Here is a 22500-nt window from a genome sequence, read left to right on the forward strand (position 1 = left end):
TATAGCTTTGTTTTGGCAGCAGAGTGTTTGTCTCTACAGCAGGTAAAGATGTTAAAGGTGGAGGGAGGAATAGCCTCATGACAGGACCTACAGTAGTTAGGGAAACACCCAACCCCAATCACTAGTGGCAGCGTGGCTAATGTGACAGTAGATAGTGGCGCCTTGAGGGTTGAGGGTATCTGAATGGATGTACAATCCATTGTGTTTTACAATAAAAGTCTCTATTTATAGCTTGAGAAGATCACGGGGGTTCGAGAGAGGTTTGAGTCATGGTTTCAGAGGCATTATGGGACAGTGGTGAGGTTTGCCCTGTGGCGGGGGAAGGAAGCCGGTGAACTATTCCGTGTTCAAACTCGAGCTTTTGTTTTGAACACAAATGTAAGTGTATCTCTATTGCGTAATATGTTCATTTGAACCATAAGTTGTGCAACAGATATGAAGCTAATCAAACATATCCACCAAAGTCTGTCTCCCCTTCAATTAGCTCATGTTCATCGTGCCATTACACACTGCCTTGATGAGAGACAACTAGGTGAAGTGTGTGTGTGTGTGTGTGTGTGTGTGTGTGGGGGGGGGGGGGGGGGGAGCATATGATGTAGAGAGAGGCCATTCCCATAATCCAACACAGACACACCTGGGCATGCTGACATCACAACACCTGGACATCACTGTGCGGCAGGTGAGGAAACCCTGAGGCCTAAGATGTGCTGCCCCTACATCGCTCCCGCATGGCACAGATAGCTTCCCTCAGCACCTTGGCACGGAGAGCCCACATGCCCCCGGAGGGACGCTGGCGGAGGACAAGCCACTGCTGCCCACAGGAATGTGCTGGCTATTAGAAGCCCCCATTAAGAGGCAGAGAGTGGAGGGATATCAGCTTACTGTTTGTGTGGTGAGCAGCCAGCAGGGATGTCTAGCAGGGATGACTCAAAGGGATGCCATGGAGGGCTGTCTCTATCTTCCATAACACTCCCACTGGGGGCCATGCTTAGGGAAATGATTTCTCTCTCTCGTTCTCTTTCACTCTTTCACTCTCTCTCTCTCTCTCTGTTTCAGTCTCCCTCTGTTCGCTGTCTCTGTCTGTCTCTCTCTCTCTCTCTTTCTCTCCCTCTCTCTGCATGTGTGTGGCATGTGATCATTTTACTGTATCACTTATCCGGGAAATATTTCAATAATTAACCATCTACATACTGTAACATTTGTTCTATGAACAAGTACAAACATGTCATAGTGCAAAGAGCAACAGAGGTGGAGGAACACCAAGGGCAAGAGTACTGATTAACATCAACAACAAAAAAGTACCTGATATCCTCATACAGTCAGTCAGTCTTCAGTGGGCCTTCTTAAGTCTTCTATCCTCTTCTACATAAAAAAGAGAAGGAGAGGGTTGGTGGTGAGAAAAGCATCCCTAACCGCAAACAGCAATCCCCACTGCTCTCCAAATAAGGAGGTTTGGCCACTGTCTGCTTCTAAACAAAACCAAATTCCTGTTTCCTTTAGTGTCACCCTTTAACCATCTCCTCTGTTCATTCTCTCCCACACAGGTTGTATCCCCCAGAGCAGGATATGGCAGAGGGGGCAGGCCACTGGCCGTCGTAAACCCCTCAGGCCTGGAGCTTTACTCCCAGGGGGCCTTTTCTGGGGCTATAAGGCTCTTTTGTGTCTGTGTGGGTCGTTCACCCTCTCGTTTGACAATGCCCCTCTGCCAGAACACAGGCTCTCACAGGTCGTAAAGCACTCAGGCCCCTGCAGACGATCCTCTGATCCACACCAGAGCTACGGAGAGGTACAGGGGTAGGCTGTATATGGCTCTGTACTGGGGCTGCGGTGGTGTTCCCTGCTGTGGATGGGCTAGCATGTCTAGACCGGAGTTTGACCTCCCTAGGGCAGGCCTCCAGCCAGAGTCAAGGGTTACAATGGGAAGAAGATGCATCTCCAAGCAAGTCATGAGATTCAATGACGTACTTGCATTGAAAAAAGATAATATCATAATTATAATCATTGTGTATGTATGTGTGTGTGTGTGTGTGTGTGTGCGTGTGTGTGTGCGTGTGCGTGTGCGTGTGTGTGTGCGAGCAGCTGGTTGACTTAACTGTAGAATGAGTCTCTCCAACCAGGTGAAAATATGTTGGGGTCATGACTGGTGTAATTTTAGTGTAAAGACAGCTGAACAGAGAGTATTATGGCAAACAAAGCCAATGAAGTTTGACAAAGGACTGCTCTGTAAAAGCAAACCTAGCCTCAAGGGCGGTTCAGACATCTACGGTATGCCTTTGGTGGCTCAGAAATGCATTTCGGAGGCAGGGTATTCACTTTCATCTTTCTCTTTTACTTGTTCTCTTTAAATCAGATTATGTCACTCAAGATCTCATCTATACTGCTTGCTTGAAAGGCATGGAAATGGTAATAAACAAACACAAGAGTCTGACCCAATCCAGGTGGATTGTTTTGACCACGACTTTACTGCCTGGTAATGGCCATATAAAAGCTAACCTGAGTGTTCAGAATGGGACTGGTGGTCCTCTGTGGCTCAGTTGGTAGAGCATGGCACTAACAACGCTTAGGTTGTGGGTTTGATTCCTGCTGGGACCATATATAATGAAATGTATGCACTCACTGCAATGTAAGTCGCTTTGGATAAAAGCGTCAGCTAAATGGCATATATTATTATATTATATGACTGCTTCCAAAGTGGTGTTACCCAACCATCAGATTAAGGTCAACCATTAGGTAGAAGAACCTTCCGTATTAGCCATAAGCTAATTGTTTCGTATGCATTACATTGCATACTGTACATTGCCTTCCATCATAGCTATTGTATGGATGCCATAATCCATTTCATATTCCACTTTGACCCTACACGGGCCGTACTTGTGCTGTGCTGTTGACTAAGGTTCACTTGTACTATAGATGTCCTGCCAATGCACATCATTCCTGTTACATCATGCACAGCATTGTTTTACAATGACAACAACAATGACATCAGTCAAATGAAAAGGCAGGGGGAATTACCTTGGTACTAAATTTGAGTTTGAGTCCATTCATTTAACCTGAAAATGGCTCTGTGGCGTGCCACCCCTTTCATCGCACAGAACCCCGGGGGAGGGGGGGGACAGCTCAGTAGTGTTACAGTTGCTACAGTGTCAAACCAACACTTAAAGGTGCCTTCAATTCCCTCCGGGCCATTTCAGGTGGGTATACATAGGAGATGCGGTGATGTATGGGGGTAATAAATTGGGGAGCGTAATGTGGGGTTGTTATCCTATCTCGTCCTGTCGTGCCTTGGCGAGAAGCAAGCGGTGGAGGATCCTGATCGTTTGCCCCTTGGGCTGGTTTTGGCTTTCTTGTTGTACTGTACTGTAGGCCTATCTGGGGTCATTTTTAATTAGGCTACCGAAGAAAAGCAATGGGAAGAAAGAATGAAAGAACGAAAAACACCCGCTAAGTGACTCATCCCGGTTGCATCATGTTGACGTGATGTCATGGCATACAAGTAGGCCAAACATGGGCGCTCCTTGTGCTGACAGTGCAGAAGATAATAGAATGTTGCACGCTAACAATTTCCTATAGGCTAGAGGATCCTTATTTCACTTGTGTAATAACACTCAACCCCATTACTATGAAAATGCAAAGCACTAACTAATGTACAACGAAACAGCATGTTCATACAATGTTGTTACTACAGTAATTACAGAGTTACTACACAGGTATAGGGTCAACTATAAAGGGTGACAAGAAACACATTTTTTTGGGGGGAATTTCAATAAAAAACAAATGATCAAGTTAGAGTATGCTCTATCCTTAAAGTGAAACGAGAAGAGAGCAACTTTTCTGAAGGAGGAACAAGTGATCATCTTCCATCGCACGATAATAGGATCAACAGACATCATTGTGAAATCTCATCATGCATCTCGCATTTCATTCCATTCTCTGAATTGGTCAGTGAACTCTTCGCTGTGTACTGTTGTCATCTTATCTGACGAAACTAAAAAGCAGCTCAGCTAACTGTCACTCCAACATGCTTTGAGATTTCTGAAACAACAATGACCTCGTCCTCACACCTCACATGGCGACCGGTTGATCCAAATCCTCGAACAGAACACTAATCTGCGTACGAAGGAAAACAAATCTTTATCCAGTTTTCCAAACCAGTTAACTCTTGTGAACTTGTGGTTCATAAAGCCAGCATTTAAAAGGGTAAGCTATTGTAATGAATTAACAATGTAGACAATGTACACACCCTCAATCTCAATGTAGACACCCTCAATCTCACAGTGGAGAAAAGACCATATACTTATTTTATGAATAAAATCCCAAACACACAGTGTTTAACAGTCAGCTTTGTAGCCATTAGCTCCAGTGCTGCAATGTTAGAATTTGACTTAGCCACCTTTGCTCTGTCTACTCAGCTCTTCCCCAGGAGAACTCTACCTCCTGGTTATACTGCTGGGTCATTACACAGGGGCGAGGGACCAGGGTCAGTTAAATTGACCGTCTGATCACGTCCCCCCGTTTCCCCTTACCGCTCCTGCTACGCTCCCCGGGTTTCAGCCCGCCAGGCCCAGAGGAGAGGGGGACTCCACGACAAGGCATGTCTTTGTGTCGGCCACTCTGCCAGGAAATCGAAAACGTTTTTCTCCGAGGCCTCAGAGAGGGTTGGACAGGGCTCGGAGTAAAAAAAAAGAGAGAGTTGTCTCAGGTATCGTCCGTATAAACAGCACTCTGCAAGTGAAGCCAGCAGGTTACAAATGGCGGGTGAATGGTTTCAGAGGGCAGCCATTTAGTTTGATCTGAAAAGCAGGGAATTGCTTTGACATAGTGGCGATTAAGGCTACGAAGAAGGGCTTCACTACCACTGGTTTATGAGCAACATTTGTATGGGCAGAAAGTAGACCAATACTTCCTAGATTGCACACACATAATGCAGTTGACTCTCAAACAATCCACACTAAAAAATCTACAGCCCCATAGGTGTTTGTATTAAACAGCCTGGAAGCCATTGAGATGGAGGACCAATGCTGAGACCATTATGAAGTGTATTTGTGCTGTGTCAGCCCTTCACACTGTCAGAGAAAGAGGGATCTCAGACTGAGGTCTATTGTTGGGCTATTGTGCTCTGACAGCTTGACCTGCGTCATTTACAGCTTTAGGCTTATCCTCCTTACATTTCTATTGGTTTCAAATGGCCCACTACTCCACCCACTTCAGGTCTGTTGTACAGTGCATGTCCAACCATCTACCTCTCAGAGATGACAATAGTACATGGACACTGCATTGTCTACAACTAAACAGGTATAGTCTATGTAAACCATGTAACCCCATACAACAACAACATCTAGAAGGTCTAAGTAAAAAAGAAACATTGATGAATTTTCAAATACGTAGAAAAACGTGAGTTGACTGTACACTTAATCTTTTCTTGCATAAAAAAAACTAAGAAAAAGAAAAAAGCCCAGGACAAAGCAACCTTTCAAATATCGAACACACACTCCTGAAAAGGTGAGCCTGGAATTGCAGGTGAGTTTCAGTACAAGGCACTTTATTCATAGATAAACAATGGCCTAGGCTTCCTCTAGTTGGGGGGAGGAGCTATTCCCGGGACTACTGCAGTTAAACAAGTCTAGCTGGGGATTTGCATGTTTTATACAGTCATTTTGATGGTAAACAATTAGGTTTTAAAGACCTTCAATGCATACCTCTAACTGGGCCAAAACCGGGGCACTATCTGCACTTCTCCTACTACTCCTGTTGACTGCTTCAGGACCACCAGCAGTAATTGGCTGAAATTGAATCAAATGTTTTGTAAATCAACTTACAAAAACCCACCAGTGACACTGTAGCATCGCTCACTCAGCACTTTCCCATGATGCAATGCTATTGAATGGAGAGACTTTTTAAAGAAAGACAAAACGTACCTGGTTTAATAGGCTGTATAATCGGTCCATTCAAATCAGCGATTATCCTCATTAAGCTTTGAGCTACTCCTAACAGCGGAGGGCCTTCAATCTTATTTAATGAACAGGACACAATGCCTTCTCCAAACGTACAGTGGAATCAATAGACCCAGAGCAGGCTGGGGATCGGATCAGTTGGCACCTTTGTCGACCTTGCCTCTTGTAGATCTAATCTCCTGAGATGATGAGAGATTGGGTCCTATCCCAGAGCCTGCTTGTCAGGTTAAGATTAAATAAAAGCCCTTTTAGCTGTCCCACCTGGGCCTTGGGCCAAGGTAATTGAGGAGAGATGTCTGTGCATTTCATCCAGCCAGGTTGAGTACAGATTAATCCCTCCTTCACTCTCCGGAATCGTTGGTGTGGCCTGTGTGCATTTGATGGGGGCACTGCCAGTTTCCATTTTAGAGATGTCCCATGGTAAAGAAGATTGAATCAAAATGCCACACATAGGTCAAGGTGGTTGGACTTTAGAAGACACTCTTAACGCAGCACTTCAAAGAGAAATAATTCATTTAGCTAGCCACTCATGTAAATAGGATTACGGATTTTCATTATGGGGCAAGTGCTGGTCATATGGGTTAATGTCCAACCAGCGAGTCAACAGACTGAAAACTGTCAAGGTTCCCCTTGGTAATAAAAAAGATGCCCTTCGTAATTTAAATCAAGATTCATTCAATTGTTTGGAGATGAGGGAGGCTGATGGAGATGTAAGTAATTTCTGTGCTCATTCATGTGTAAAAGACAGGCCTACAGAGAAGACAACAGTAGGAAACGTAACTTTCTTGCCAACAACATGACAAACACGTTTCTAAACTCTTAATTTGGGATTAGATATAGGATAGGAATGAAGACGTGGGTGTTCTGTTGACATAAATGAGGTGTTTCTAGTTTCCACACCACATTTAAGAATCATCACCTTGGAAACTAAACAGAGAGAGCCCCCCACTTCAATCGCGGATCATGACGGAGTCTAGAGAGTATTTACAAGCAAGCACTTTAATCACACAGCAAGACATGGAAAATCCTGCTTAAAATAGAAAACTTTGTCAAATCTATCCTCATCAAAATACACAACCGTGCTCTTGTTTTCACACAGACCGAACAATATCTCACCACACCAATCCTCCTTTATGGCTTTACTTTATCTATCTTATAATGTGGATTCAAGATAACCTTCGAGACCTCCATGTTTTTTCTGAGAGGACACAATGGCAGTTTGCCAATGGCTGTAACAGACCCTTATCAGTCACCGTGGCGGCCCTGGACAGGGAGAAGAGGCCATCATCCCCCCTCCCCCACCCCAGTATTACTGAGATCTGGGAGAGGGCATGTGCCTCTGGCCAGGTCGTATCATGAACAGGGCTTAAGAGTTTTAAGACTATTCCTCTTTGCTTGTTCTGGATCAATAGTTTTCACCTGCCCCTTCAATCTATGTACCAACCTGCAAGGAACTAGTGACACTCCCCTTTCTCAGTAACAGACCTTCCTTTGACATTGTTCCATCTTACACAATGCTTTGGAAATAACCAGTTAAAATGAGTCTGGTGCTACATTCAAAGCTGGCAATTTAATTTGACTGGGGATTTCTCAAGACCCCACAGAGAGAGAGAGCAGCAGATTTGCGGAAGTTCCTGTTTACGTAGGAGGAGAAAACACTATGTTGGGTGAAGTATCATCAATCTCTCCTTCTCTCAAAAATGACATCCTGTCCTCATCTCTTCAATGACATCAACAGATAGATGATGTACATGTTATGACACTCAGATGGCACCTGTGATGGAGGTGAGGTGATGTTCACTAGCCTGAGGGCTGACCTATTTAATAGCGCTAAATTAAGACCCCACCACAAATCCCTGATGTCACTGCATTCAACGAGTCTGGGTGTTCCTGTCTGAGTATCAAGTGGATGCTATAGATTGGTTGTGATGAGGTGAGTCCTCCCCCATACAATGTGGAGCACTTTGGGTTTCTAGAAAATTGCTATATAAATGCAATTAATCACACAAATCCATGCATTGTATTTTAATGTTGCTGTATGCTCACATTCGCTCTTGCAGGAGTTGTAAGTGGTGCTTTGATTTGTCTCTTCAGGTTTAATCCTCGCTGCAGGGAACAGATTTTTGAAAATACAGTTTCCATCTTGTCATCCAATTTAATTCACTTTGGCATGTTTCCTCAGCAAACAATTACATAATATGATCATTCTAGCAAAACATGCATAAAACAAGACTATGTTTTAAACTCAAAATGCCTGTCTCTCTCTCTCTCTCTACTCTCCCTCCACAGGGAAAAGAGCCTGCTGAATCAAAGCAGGCCAATGAACAAGGCCCCCTCTTTTCAGCAGAGTGATAAAAAGTTAATTGGTGCTGTGTGACCACTCTCAGATTCCTGTGTAATTACCTTGAGCTGCATCAGGCCTTGATGAAGTGGGTTATACGACACACAAGAGGGAAAACACACCAAAAGCAACTTCAGCTTCAACTCCTGGCCCGGATTTAAATTGTTTAATGAAGAACCTGCGGTAATAAACTGTCGACTAACAAAGGAAGCACATGAATCCACATTGTCTTACAAAACACAATGCCAAACAATTCCAGTTCTACATCTTTCTTTGCAACCAACAATAACATGTACTTTCTTGTCAGGTAGCGCAAAGAAATAAATCATACACACATAAAGAACACTTGTCAAGATGACTCAGAACATGGTACAGTAGGACATGTTAGCTGTCACAATGCCATAATCATAAAAACAAACACAAATCGGTTATCTAATCTACCCTCCATTCTTACTAACTTCTACCACACTGTTAGCAGTAGTCTACCTCCTTCCCCTATGCCTTTTCCTTGACTACAAAAACACTCACCATAATTCTAAGAGCTGGTTCTTACTGCCAAGAACGGACAGGCGGCCAATAAATTCAATTATGGTCAAACATTAAACAATGGTAAATGTGTGCAGCACTGTGAGTGTTACCAGAGTTCAGACTAGAGTTCTGCAACATTCTTCTCTCTCAGCCTTGAAGCAGGAGTCACACAGGTAAAATAAGTTCCTCTTTGGTCTTAGTAAGACATCTAAATGATAGCTTATGAATGCTTAATAAAGCCTTAATAAAGCCTTTATACGCCATACTGTTGATAGATGCTTCATAAATCGATTCAAGCAAATGTCATACTACTGTACATCAAGGGTGACACAACAATTCAGGGCATAACCTTTATGTTAACTCTTTATATAGAATGACATTTGCTTACAAATGGTTTAGAAAATTACTTATTTTTAAGTGTGACTGATTCTCTTCCTCTGCACCCGGCAGACTTTAAGGCCATTGGAAGAGGCCCTCCTAAGGAACTGAAGGGAGGACATCAAACAGAACAAACACCCCTGTGATCTCCCACTGTCCTCTCACTCTGCACCCTGGCCCAGTAGACCAGCAGACCCCTGCTACCCATGCTCTGACAGACACCATAAGAGGAGAGGAGGGCTTCGGTTTCACTCCTCACTGCCCTGGAAAATGACTGATGGAGAGAGATAGAGGAGAGAAGGACAAGACAGATGGGGAGGGGGATGACAAGTGTGTGTGTGTGTGTGTGTGTGTGTGTGTGTGTGTGTGTGTGTGTGTGTATTTGTGTGTGTGTGTGTGTGTGTCTGTGTGTGTGTGTGTGTGTGTGTGTGTGTGTGTGTGTGTGTGTGTGTGTGTGTGTGTATGTGTGTGTGTGTGTGTGTGTGTGTGTGTGTGTGTGTGTGTGTGTGCGTGCGTGCGTGCGTGAGGGAGAGAGAGAGAGAGTATAGGCAGGGACTGTGACGGGGGGAGCTCAATAGACTAGAAGACAGTCACAGGTAAACAAGCCAGGCTGGACACATCTATGGAGGAAGGGTAAAGGATAAATATGGAGGTGAGGACAGAAGCCAACCTGAATAGGATCAATACTAAGCTGGCCTGATTGCTAGAAAAAGGGGTAACCAAATAACCAAGGGGCAGTTGGGACGATAGGTTTGGCTGAAGAAAGCCGAAGCAGAAGACAGATTATCAACATGGACTTAATTTGTGGTCACAACATGGCACAACACTCCCTGGGGAGCCATAATACAAATGCCAGCAACATTCCCACCCACCCCCATTCCCCTCCACTTCCACACACAAAAATGGACGCTTGTCTTGAAGAAAAGGGGGGCATTCTGAGTTCTGTTTTTAGCTTGTTTTGGTTGCACTGGGCCAGTTGAAGCAGTTGGTGTATTGGACCATGCAGAGAACAAAGTGCACCACATGCCCTTTGTTGAGTGAGTATACACAGTTTACAGTATTGTACGGTCCTCTGTGGCTCAGTTGGTAGAGCATGGCGCCAACAACACTTAGGTTGTGGGTTCTGTTCCCGCTGGGAATCCACCATATATACAGAAAAAGTTATGCACTCACTGCAATCGAAGTCGCTTTGGATAAAAGTAATAAAGTCCTTCAGCACACACATATATAGAGTGTATCAAATAGAATATATGTATTAGTTTAATTGTTTTGTTGATTCTGATGCAGATAGATATACAATGTGCAACAATGTGGCATACAATGTGTGTTACAAAACATGCATGCTGTGTTAAGATCTGCCATAATTATGTCCAGCAAAATGACAATTTACTTATGTTGCTTCTGTTGCATTCCTCATGGGACATGAATATCAAGTCTATGTTGAACAATGATATGCACTAACGCTTTCAGTTTAGACCTCCTGCGATTCAAAGCTGTCTGGGTCTGAATGACAGGTTTAGTCTGGGGTCAGCAGTGGGTCCCCGGACAGCAGGACACACACTGGCTTGCCGTCTGTCATATGTGAACCTTAAGAGGACTGGGAGCCCCAGGGACGGGTATGGGTGGTTTCCAGACCACCACATTTAATCTAGGACTGATTCAAAAACAGAGAAAACCATAATATGGTAGCCTATTACATAGTGATAACAAGTATAATCGGCCTTCTGTACAATTAGTAGTTCGTGTAATTCTAATAAAACTCAAGATTGGATTAAAATCATGTGCTCTGTTTTGAGATTAGTCTGTTACATTTACCCTAATGGAGTAAGATACACACATTGCTGACCTTCAGTTGATGATAGTGAGGACATATCCTCAGATGGCCAATGTTTCTCTTGACCCAACATTGGAGTCTATCGAGCATGATTGTTTCACTCACATTTTCAATGGAGACATACAATAGGCTTTGTTCGATCATTAAAAATGTCGCCAACAGCTGTCTGCTGGCCGGACAAGAGTCCACGACGACACTATGTAACCATCGCCCAAACGATTTGCGCCCAGAAATTGTGCCACTTTGAGACAAAAAGGAAAACAAATACTATGTAGTCCATTTCGTATGGTCCATAAATGCAACTCTAAATATGTTAATGTCGGGTGAAAGCATCCGAGGCTATCATCGGATTTCCGATCATGTTGACTATGCCTCACTGTACGCATGCATATTGCAATGAATTTGTAGTCTAGGTTTATGAATAAGTTATTATAATCATCCCCCGCAAGTCATTGTGAAACGGACCTCTTTCCGGTACGTAAAACTTACCTTTGGCACCGGTCTGCGAAGATTGTCTTTAAAAGTTGTTGAAAACCAAGAGGAGTCTTTTTCATTCCCTACAGCTTCGATGCATGACCCATGTTGAAGCAACTACAGGGCGGAGTTGAAGGGCAGGTGAAGTGTCCCCCCTCGCGGAAAAGTGGAACGCTTGCGTGGGCTCTGAACTGTGCGTCGAAGAGCAGCTGAGATTCTTTCAGTATGAGCCAAGTTCAGCTGCCTCTCACCACCCCCGCTCGGAGTTACAGATTCTCCATGGTAGACAGTAGGCTGTTTGGTAATATCAAACTTCTGAATAATACAATGTCAAATGAGAGAGAAATAAAATTCACAATATTATGCAGCTTTTTATTAAATCTTACAAACAAGTAAATTGCTCTGCTGGCTCTCCTAAAAGTCATAGCCTACTGAACAAGGTCTCAATAGGTTTATCAAGAAAATAACCAAGTCAGCACAGATTAAGTGTTGAGATAAATAAACAGTCAGAGATATCTTGATATGCTTGATCTGTCATTTATTTATTCAATCTAACATCTGAAATGGAATCTTATACCATGCAGTCATCATCTACACACAAGTTCGACCAATTACAGAACAGTGTGGAGATTACAGGACAAGATACATTTTGTGATGACGAACACATGCCTATCCATCTGGTGAGATAAACCGGCATGTTCCTGCACAAACTGCACACATGACTCACGGTCAGAGCTTTCCATTTACCACAGGGAAACTCTTGTCTAATCAACATTGTCTCCTACCCATGATGATAAGTTAATTTACAGGTACAGTACATGGTTTGCCTCAGAAAACACAAACACTTGCTTTACAAACGTATCAGACAAAAGATAACTAACAGTGTATTAGCCAATGACATCCAGGACCAGAGTAGAACGATGGCTCAAGAGATACAGAGCGCTGAAAGGAATGAAAGGAATTGTCAAGATCAGGAAATTAAATTTCGCTCCGGAGGCAAGCTGTGCATCATTTTCAATTTCCAGTCATCATGACGGTACATAAAGAATTTGTCATTCATGATTGTAGGGAACATTAATCTCTTTAAGACGTTCACTAAAGGACTCAGCATGAGTGGTGAGGAATGAATGGCATACCCTGTTCAAAGACACCTCAATAGAACACGTTTCACAACAGCAAAAGTGGCATAGCGCATGAGGGACTGACTTTTTTTTCCACAAGTTCAGCACAACAGACACATATTTTGGCTTTGTAAAATGAAATAAAAGTGTCAGTTCAGTTGAGATCAACAACACACTTGAGTTGATGAGAGGAGAAGATAGCTACTGAACCTTTGTGTAAATATCACTTAGCACTGTGAAAACAAGTGGATCACAAGTGGACAGGTTGCATGAATGAAGAAGATTCCCCATCACAGACCAATGGTAACAATGGTGATGAGTTGACAACCTTCCCAAAACATTTGTTTACACTTTGAACGTTGTCCTGATTGTGGCTGCATTAGGAGAGACACTTGAAAATCTAGTTCATTACATAGGAGTTGACTCGAAAATGAAACATTTTGATAGAGATGTCTGATTCAAGAGTCCCAGTCATTTTGTTCCCAATGTCAATCATAATGTGAGAAAATAACTGCCAAAAGCCGGCTATTATCCACAAAGACTAAATACTGCATGAAATCCCTGATTAATCCAATAGATTAAACACCTCAGACAACCACACACTCCATGACACACTGAGTGGCTGAGTAGCATCATTGCATGTGTGCATACAAGGCCAACCTTTCTTCTCATCAACCAAAGACAACCACAGGTATTCAGTTTAATCTTTTTGGTCTAATAAATGGCCTGAACAACTATAGCAGCCATGAGAGACACTGTAGTCTAAAGCAGCAAAACTAAATCCAGCAAATAAGGAATATCCATATCAGGCATTTCCTACATGGGCAAGGAGCTTCCCATGTGACCTGACCTGGAAAAAACGGAAAATATCTTTTGGATATATTTACTCTGTTCAACACAATCAGATTGATTGGACTTTCTCATTAGCTGTATGGTCCGTCAGGTTTGGGTATATAGCACCTCATCAACTCATTCCTGTATTTCATCATGGTGGGTGGGTAACACACAACAGCAGATTTGATCCCCCATAAACCAAGAAGATTTAGAAAATATTTACATGAGATTCAAGGTTCTGGTTGAACAATCAACGCACCTATATTCACATCCTGGACATGTAATTTCAGCTAGCTGCAAAAGTTTACAATTAGATATTAGATTGATGCTGTTCTCAAAACACATATGACAAACATAAATACAGTACCTATACATCGATCAGCCCTCCGCAATCACATAAACAGTTTGTGATATTGTCAGAGCAAAGTTTCTATAAACATTGTATAAATAAATGTAATAACGTCATTTTGACATTTTCATCAAAGTGATTCATTTGTCGGCAATAGATGAAAACAATAATAAAATCAACAAAAGGCAGTGCAAAATAAAGTGTTACTCTCAAAAAACGACACATTTTAAAGTGACCTAAACATTCATCAAAACACTACATGGGTTCTACACTACAATCTTAATGTATCTATCTTCAATCAAATGTAGCCGTTTGTAAGACAGACAGAGAGAGGAAGAGAGAGAGTGAGAGAGAGAGAGAGAGAGAAAGAGATGAAAAGCACTTGTTCAGTATAAGAGGTCTCTCTTTCCTCGTGTCGGTAAGAAAGGACACCTCACAGAGTGTGTTTTGGGAATGAGGAGTCTGTGGTCCCAGTAAAGGCAGATTGGTGGTGAGGCGTGGATAGTATTGAGTATTCCCAGCGGTAAGAGAAATCCATGGTGGAAAGAATGTCCCAGTTCAGGAGGGTGGGGTCCAAAACAGAGAGAGGGTTCTGTATGCACTGAAGAAAAAGAGAACCGGGGAGAGAATTAGAAATTAGACTATAGCAATTAGTATTGATGCTCAGTAAAACTAATATTGTCTTTCTAATGTTTTCTTTCATATCCAGGCACAGATGTTTTTCAGAAGAGTCTTTCTGAAAAACACCTGTGCTTGGATATGAAAGACAACATGGGGTAGGTGATGGGTTTCTTATAACATGACATCACAAAAATGGAAGAGGGGAAACTTGTGCTTGTTGTATATTGTGCATGTATGGATGCTGTATGTACAATTATGTGCTGCCCCCCTGTGGTACATTACTGAACTTGAGGTTTGAGAGGATGTTGAACACTAAGAAGCACAAGGGAGAGCAAGAGAGAGAGAGAGAGAGAGAGAGAGAGAGAGAGAGAGAGAGAGAGAGAGAGAGAGAGAGAGAGAGAGAGAGAGAGAGAAGGCAGCTGCGAAGAAAACTAAACTAATCAAAAATGAATGTTTGGACATCAACTATGCTTTGAACAACTTGCAGAGTACACCTACAGTATAGGATATCACAACTGCTCCAAGCAGAGCCCGAACGCTTTCCTTGGGCCTCAGTTCTTAAGTTTTGTCCTCAAAGAATCAAATCTCTTGTACTCTTTTATAGAATCAAGTGAATGCTTTGGTCCTGACCTAACCATTGGCACAAACACATTAGTCGACTTTCTTTATAAACCTAAAGCGATTCCCAGAGTTTTCTGGGACCTGATTAAAGCCTGCATGCCTTTGAAACTTCATTAATTAAGTGGTGGTTCCCTGAATTGGGTCATTAATCTTCTCAATGGCCAACATTGGCACAAAGGGCCAACACCAAACCACAACACCAATTAGACCAATCTGATTAATTCATACGAAATGTGTGACACAAAGGGAAATAGTCACACGGCTGGGCTCAAGCTTCCAAACCAAGCGTTCAAAAAGTATATTGTTTCAATCTGGCTGTTGTTCAAAAGTTCAAAATAGAGCCGTGTGGGAAACAGAAAATGACTGTCCATTTCGATTGAATTTAAGTTTCCTGTAAATTACTTCAAGAAATCATAAGGCCGTTCCGCTAGTTGGATCTCACACCAGACCCACATTACACATCTATAAGCTTAATGATTCGCAAAACTCGTAGCTTGGTTGACTAATTCAATGACTGGATGAGTTCATTATTGACTTGCGGGGGTGTTCTCTAATCTCTACTAACCTGTAGTTTACTTGCTGCGTTGGTGCTGTTGCTGCTGCTGTTGCTGCTGCTGCTGCTGCTGTGGCTGTGGCTGTGGCGCCTGGCGATGGTGCTGGGGGTTTGACACCCCTACTCCCCCGCGGAGGCTGAACGCCCCACCTCCCACCCGGGGGCTGGACACCCCACCTCCCACCCGGGGGCTGGACACCCCACCTCCCACCCGGGGGCTGGACGCCCCACCTCCCACCCGGGGGCTGGACGCCCCCCCTCGAACCCCTGCACGGATGGAGATACCCGCTGAAGGAGAGGATGATGGGTGCTGCTGATGCTGATGACCAGCTCGGATGGGCTTGGCTGCAGACAGAAGAGGGGACAATAATATCCAAAATGAGCACCCATACTTGCCATCATTTTCCCATACATTATACACATTGATACATAATGTTCTGAATTTAAACCAATGTATTGTATACAGTTAATGGGATCTGTGTTCGATACCATTCCTCTATTCCATTCTATATATAATAATAATAATAATAATATATGCCATTTAGCTGACGCTTTTATCCAAAGCGACTTACATTGCAGTGAATGCATACGTCAGTATATATGGTCCCAGCGGGAATCAAACCCACAACCTAAGCGTTGGTAGCTCCATGCTCTACCGACTGAGCCACAGAGTTCCACCATTCCGTACGTTACAATAAGGCCGTCCTCCGATTTCCACCTCCACTAGCCTCTCTTGGTCTGGCTGTATCCTCTCACCTATTAGAGCAGAGTGGCCCCTCCTGGAGACGTTTTTGGAGCGCACGGCCTCCTTGATGCGGTCCACCTCCTGCTGGTAGCGTTTGCGGTCCTTCATGGCGCTCACCTTGGCGTCCCTCAGGGCGTTCTCCAGGGCCTTGACCCTCTCGGCTGTGGCCCGCAGGCGCTTCTCCAGCTTGGGCAGCTCACAGCGCAGGTCGGCGTTATCACGCACCAACTGGAGAGGAGAGAGGACACGCGTGTGTGAACTGCTGTACTTTAATACAGAAAGTGTTTGTTTTTGTGAATGTCTTTATACTGTATGTGCTATGTACTGTAAGCTCTATACTGAATCTGGTGCAGTGCACCATTTTGAATGGAGTGGAAAAACCTGTGAGGTAATCATTAGGGAAATCAGAATGAGAGTATAGCTATGTCCATTTGGGTTTACTGAATTTACAGTAGGTACGTCCAGGTGTGTGAGGGTCCCTAACATCCTGTACCTGTTTGTGGACCTTCGTGAGCTGCTCCAGGTTGTTCTCCAGGAAGGTGATCCTCTGTCTCTGCGCCAGGCTGCCCCCCGCCTCGTCATTATCCATCTCTGCACTCTGATTGGACAGAGAGGGGGAAGTGAGAGTGACATCACATCACAACATGATGCTACATGTCAACATTCTCAAACAGAACTTGTGAATATGTAGTTCTATGTAGAATATGTAGTTCTGGGGTCAGTACGTGAGAACATGCAGTTTTTTTAAAAACAGCCCATAAACATAGCCAATAAAAATACAATTGCAACCACATCTTAATCAAATACAGGCTGTGGGTTTTGTACTGTGAGACCAAAGAAATGTCAAAAATCCTTTCCCAACACGAACTGCGAACATGTACATGGTGTACTAGCCACCGTGGGAACGTTGCTCCCATAGCCAGCTTGTTTTCTGGTTTCCCTCCCTTCTGGACTTAGATACCAAGAACACTGAACCAAACAAAGGCTGGTTGGTACAAACAGAGAGTGATAACACTCACTTCTGACCACAACTGGGAACATGTGTGACAGAGGAAATGTTTCAGCTGTGAGTTAATGACTTCCCTACGGCGAACACCACTGTGACACTTACAAAGCCTTACAAGGCCAGTTTAGAGAGAGGACAATGCGTCGTGTAGAGAGTCTACAACGAAACAGTCAAGCTATAAGAAGATACGGGGATGCAGGGCTGTGGGCTGTGGCAGGGCTGTGGGCTGTGGCCATGTTGGTTAGCGGTGAAGCGCTAGCTCTTACCTTATTGACGCGAGAGGTGAGGTCCTCGATGAAAAGCTTGCGCAGGCTGTGTAGTGTCTGAAGCTCCTTGGCCTATTGGAAGAGAGAAAGGATCATCAATGAGGTCAACATGATCTCAGAGTTCTGATAGACTGTATTGTATATGTTACTGTATGTATATATATTTGTTTATTTACAAAAAATGTTTTACATTCATGGCATTTAGCAGACGCCTTTATCCAAAGCGACTTACAACAAATACATTTGACTAAGTAAGTGAATCATCTCTCCATCCATAAGAAAAATGAATTTATGCTAGGACCAGGGGCTATTGGCAGTCACAATGCTAGAAGAAAGGAAGATTATTATTATTATTTTTTATTATTATTATTATTTTTTTTATTTACAGGAGAGAAACTTGCACAGGGGGGTTGTGGGGATGAAGAGGTCTTTAGGAGGGACAGTTAAGATGTAGCCTAAAGAGATGGGTCTTCAATTTACGGCGGAAGACAGGTAGTTTATATATTCGGTACTTTTAGCTCGTCCTTTTTTATTACATTTGAGTGTTTATAATAATAATAATAATAATAATAATAATAATAATAATAATAATAATATATGCCATTTAGCTGATGCTTTTATCCAAAGCGACTTACGACATTTTTCAGTAAATATGGTCCCAGTGGGAATACTTTTTATTATTATGTTTTGTCTTGTTGTCTTTTTATTTTATCCATCTTCTCTGTATAGTGCATTGTATTGCATCTGTGTATGAAATGTGATATATAAATAAAGTTTGATTTGATTTGATTTGATATACAGTATGTACTTTGCTCTCAAAACAGCCTCAATTCTTCGTGGCACTGATTCCACAAGATGTTTGAAACATTCCTTTGAGATTCTGGTCCATGATGACATGATTGCATCACGCAATTCCGTGAATTGCAGATTTTTCAGGTGCACTTTCAAGCTGTGAATCTCCCGTTCTACCACATTCCAAAGTTGTTCTCCAGTTCCAGTGACTGGGAAGGCCACTGAAGAACACTGAACTCATTCTCATGTTCATGAAACCAGTTTGAGACGACTTTTGCTTTGTGACATGGTGCATTATCATGCTGGAAGTAGCCATTAGAAGATGGGCAAATTGTGCCATGAAGGGATGCACATGGTCAGCAACAATACTCAAATAGGCTGTGGCATTCAAACGATGATTGATTTGTATTAACGGGCTCAAAGTGTGCCAAGAAAACATTCCCCACACTAGTACACCACCTCCACCATGAGAAGGTGTACAGGTGTTCCTAACAAAGTGTTCGGTGAGTGTACATCTACTGTATATCCACTCACCACAGTGTCCTCCAAACCCTTCAGGTCCTCCTTGGCCTGGTCCCTCTTCTCATTCATGAAGCTACAAACGAGGCAGACAGAGAGGAGAGGAGTTCAGAGCGTAACCTTTATAAACATGTTATAAATGTACGTAAGGCATTTTTTAAACTCTTAGCAAAAGAGACTAGACCAAGAACTGTGGGCCATGGGGAGAGGGAAGATAGATAGCTAAGTGGGATCCTTGGGACGACCTTACCTTAACCGTTTTAAATATCAACTTCAACCGGGTGACGTCAGAGATGGGTCTTCCCAGGCATCCCACTTAGTGTTTACCGGTGTGGGTGACAGAGCTGGGGTACCAGAGCTGAGGGTATGGTATGGTACAGTAGGGCAGGCCACACTTACACAAGTTTCTGCAGCCTCTCGTCCTTCTCCTTTTCATCAGCCTTCAGTTTGTCAAAGTCTGACTGGAGCTTCCTCTGTTGCAGTTGCATGGCCTGGTTCAGACTGGGGGGAGAGCAGAGAGGTCACTACATGTCAAACAAACAAACAAACAAACAAACAAACACTGTTTTATTACCCATGCAATCAATTTGAATCAGTTGTTGTAATGTGGTTTGAACACCCCCCTGTGTCTGTGTCTTAAGCCTGTGTCAGTGACAGATCTATGAGCCAAACCTTCATTTGTAAAATGTGCGTATGTAACTTGAACTTTGACCCTTGGTGACTTTCATATGTTTACTGTAATCAAGTCTTGATCTGGTCTAGGTGGTTCACAGTGTTACAGCAGGTCTGATGGCTTCTGCGGTACGTGGTGTTATCTCCAGGCTATTCTCACTATCCCCCTCAGTGCAGGCCTCTTACTCCTTGAACTCATCCAGGCCCCTCTGCTTGTGGTCGATCTCATCACGCAGGCGGGACAGCTGCTTCTGGTGGACCTCTCTGTGGTTCTCCATCTGCTCCTCAAGGGTCTTCTACAGAGAGGCCAGAGAGAGAGAGGGATCAGAGGAGAGAGAGACTGGGATATCAGTGGGGGACAATGGGAATTAGCAGGGTATATTGAGTAAAGTACACAGAAAGTGGCAGAGAGAGAGAGAGAGAGAGAGAGAGAGAGAGAGAGAGGGGAAATGAAAGTGAGCTTTACCTTCATCTCTACTGCATCCTGCAGTCTGGTCATGGTCTCCTTCTCCTTGTCCATCACAGACACCTCTTGCATCTTTCCTGTAAGGACAACACGAAAACATGGTGACTTCAGAGTGTTGGAAGGAGTGTGTGCGTATGTGTGTGTGTGTGTGTGTGTGTGTGTGTGTGTGTGTGTGTGTACTAACCTTGTGCATTTAGCTTGGCCAGCTCCTCCATCAGTGAGTCATGGCTCTCCTCCAGACGTCTTTTCTTCTGCTCGACGTTCTGCATGTAGTCTGTCAGGGACTTGATCTTAGCCTGGTGCTAGTGAAGGCCAATGGGAAACACATGATCAGGCATGACAAGCTCCAAATAGATGACTGACAGCAATGAACACCAATGGGTGATTCAAATACAGACAGAAAAGACCTGTAATTAACTGCCAAAGAATTCCGGAACACTCACCACCTCGAATGCTAAGTGTTTTATGTGGCATTTACCTAGCAACAATACTTTGATTGGCAACAAAATGAAGCATCATAATATATGGATTTCTGATGAATCAAGTCACCCTTTAGGTGTTCGAGAACTCGAGGAGAACATAAAGACACAGATTTTGGATCACAGGTCAAATTCCCCAATTTATATGAGTGCTAAAACATCAATTTTGGGATCATCCAACTACTCCACCTCTTCCTTTTTGGTTACCTGGGAGATGAGTAACTGACAGGAGGCCAGCTCCTTCTCATTGGCCTGCATCTTGCGGTAGGTGTCAGCCTGGGCGCTCTCCAGCTGCTTGCTGCGGTTGACCAGAGACTTCACCTCTGACTTCATCTTACTGATGAAGAGACGGGCCATGGTGAACTCCTCCTCAATCAGCCCATTAGACTCTGTCATCTGGGCACAGGGAGACCAGGCATGAGTATGTGTGTGTGTGTGTGTGTGTGTGTGTGTGTGTGTGTGTGTCTGTGTGTGTGTATGTGTGGTTGAGTGTGTGAGTTTGTGTACGTGTGTGTGTGTGTGTGTATGTGTGTGTGTGTGTGTGTGTGTGTGTGTGTGTGTGTCTATGTGTGTCTATGTGTGTGGTTGAGTGTGTGTGTGTGTGTGTGTGTGTGTGTGTGTGTGTGTGTGTGTGTGTGTGTGTGTGTGTGTGTGTGTGCGCGCGCGCGACAGAATATCAGAAACTGGGCCTGAGTATGAGTGTTACAGTGACCGTGTGTATACAGTATAATTATGAGTGTGTGTTTTCTTACAGCCTTGAGGTCGCTGGTGCCGATGATGCCTCCTATCTCACTGAGGTCCCTGAGGAGCAGATTCATGATCTCAGCTGCTCTCTTCTTATGATGACTGCTGAGCTCCTGCAGAGTGGACAGCTCCCTCTGCACCCCATCCAGAGTGGTCTGAGACACACACACACAACAAATATGCAGTCACTATCCACATTCTGGTAAAACAGCCAACAGAATATTCAACACTCCTCATCAATATGAGTATAACATTTCAATTCCACCCTTTACTCCTTCAGCCACCCCCCTTCCCCTGGTCCAGATTAAATTACATTTTCATTCCGTAAATGACCCATTAAATCCATAGTGAGGCTACAGTAACCAAACCAGAGTCAGAAACACTAGACTGTATAGTATATGACTCTGGCCTGACCCCTATCTGAGTCACAGTCTTCTCCAGAGTCATGTCCACTTGACTAGACTCTATCAGACTCTGAACCACCCCTAGGGTGACTCACAGTCTTGAGGTTGAGTTCCTCGTTGAGCTGCTGGTTGTGATGGTTCTTGTTGTCCACCTCCTGGCTCTTGTGGTCGTAGTTGACGGCCAGCTCCTCCAGAGCCTGGAGCACCTCCTTCACCTCCTCCTTAGCCGCCTCGTTCTCCCTCTGCAGACGGGAGATCTCCTCCTGCAGCTTCTCGTAGTCACGACGCGTCGACGCCAGCAGCTGGACAGACAGGTGGACAGATGCATAGTGAGAGAACAGACAGGCAGACAGACAGGGGGACAGATGCATAGTGAGAGAACAGACAGGCAGACAGACAGGTGGACAGATAGACAGACATGAGGACAGATAGACAGACAGACAGACAGGCAGACAGACAGACAGACCAGGTGGACAGATAGACAGACAGACAGACAGGTGGACAGATGCATAGTGAGAGTACAGACAGACAGACAGACAGGTGGACAGACAGACAGACAGACAGACAGACAGACAGGTGGACAGACAGGTGGACAGACAGGTGGACGGACAGACAGTTGGACAGATAGACAGACAGGTGGACAGACAGACAGGTGGGCAGGTGGACAGACAGATAGACAGATAGACAGTTTTTCAGTAGAGCCCTGTCCACACTGCCTCTTTATGACAACATGGTTATTGAATTGATCAAAGTCAGGTGTTATCAAGTATCACGGCTGCCATTGTAGTGCCTAGTACCAGCA

At 44.0% G+C, this 22500-nt stretch overlaps 2 protein-coding genes across 3 annotated transcripts in view; both read right to left on the minus strand.

Moving 5' to 3' along the window:
- lypd6b (LY6/PLAUR domain containing 6B) overlaps nucleotides 1-11586 on the minus strand; it is a 19404-nt gene extending 7818 nt beyond the window's left edge. Inside the window, exon 1 of one of the 2 annotated variants that reach the window (XM_083682721.1) lies at nucleotides 11522-11586. The gene's annotated coding sequence lies outside the window, so the exon portion shown is untranslated. Of the gene's footprint in view, nucleotides 1-1302; nucleotides 1350-11521 lie in introns of those variants that run through there. The other variant, XM_083682722.1, reaches the window with a different exon arrangement.
- Nucleotides 11587-15624: 4038 nt separating this feature from the next.
- Nucleotides 15625-22500, minus strand: part of kif5c (kinesin family member 5C) — a gene marked incomplete at both ends in the record, with an annotated part of 26217 nt that continues 19341 nt past the window's right edge. The window contains 13 exons of the mRNA XM_083682099.1: nucleotides 15625-15742; nucleotides 15857-15950; nucleotides 16362-16578; nucleotides 16844-16948; nucleotides 17623-17694; nucleotides 18949-19009; nucleotides 19333-19434; nucleotides 19792-19901; nucleotides 20072-20148; nucleotides 20256-20373; nucleotides 20758-20946; nucleotides 21303-21449; nucleotides 21794-22000. Coding sequence (XP_083538225.1) covers nucleotides 15625-15742; nucleotides 15857-15950; nucleotides 16362-16578; nucleotides 16844-16948; nucleotides 17623-17694; nucleotides 18949-19009; nucleotides 19333-19434; nucleotides 19792-19901; nucleotides 20072-20148; nucleotides 20256-20373; nucleotides 20758-20946; nucleotides 21303-21449; nucleotides 21794-22000 — 1617 coding nt within the window. The remainder of the gene's footprint in view (nucleotides 15743-15856; nucleotides 15951-16361; nucleotides 16579-16843; nucleotides 16949-17622; nucleotides 17695-18948; nucleotides 19010-19332; nucleotides 19435-19791; nucleotides 19902-20071; nucleotides 20149-20255; nucleotides 20374-20757; nucleotides 20947-21302; nucleotides 21450-21793; nucleotides 22001-22500) is intronic.

The sequence above is a fragment of the Argentina silus genome, assembly GCF_951799395.1.
Source record: "Argentina silus genome assembly, chromosome: 12".
Lineage (NCBI taxonomy): Eukaryota > Metazoa > Chordata > Actinopteri > Argentiniformes > Argentinidae > Argentina > Argentina silus.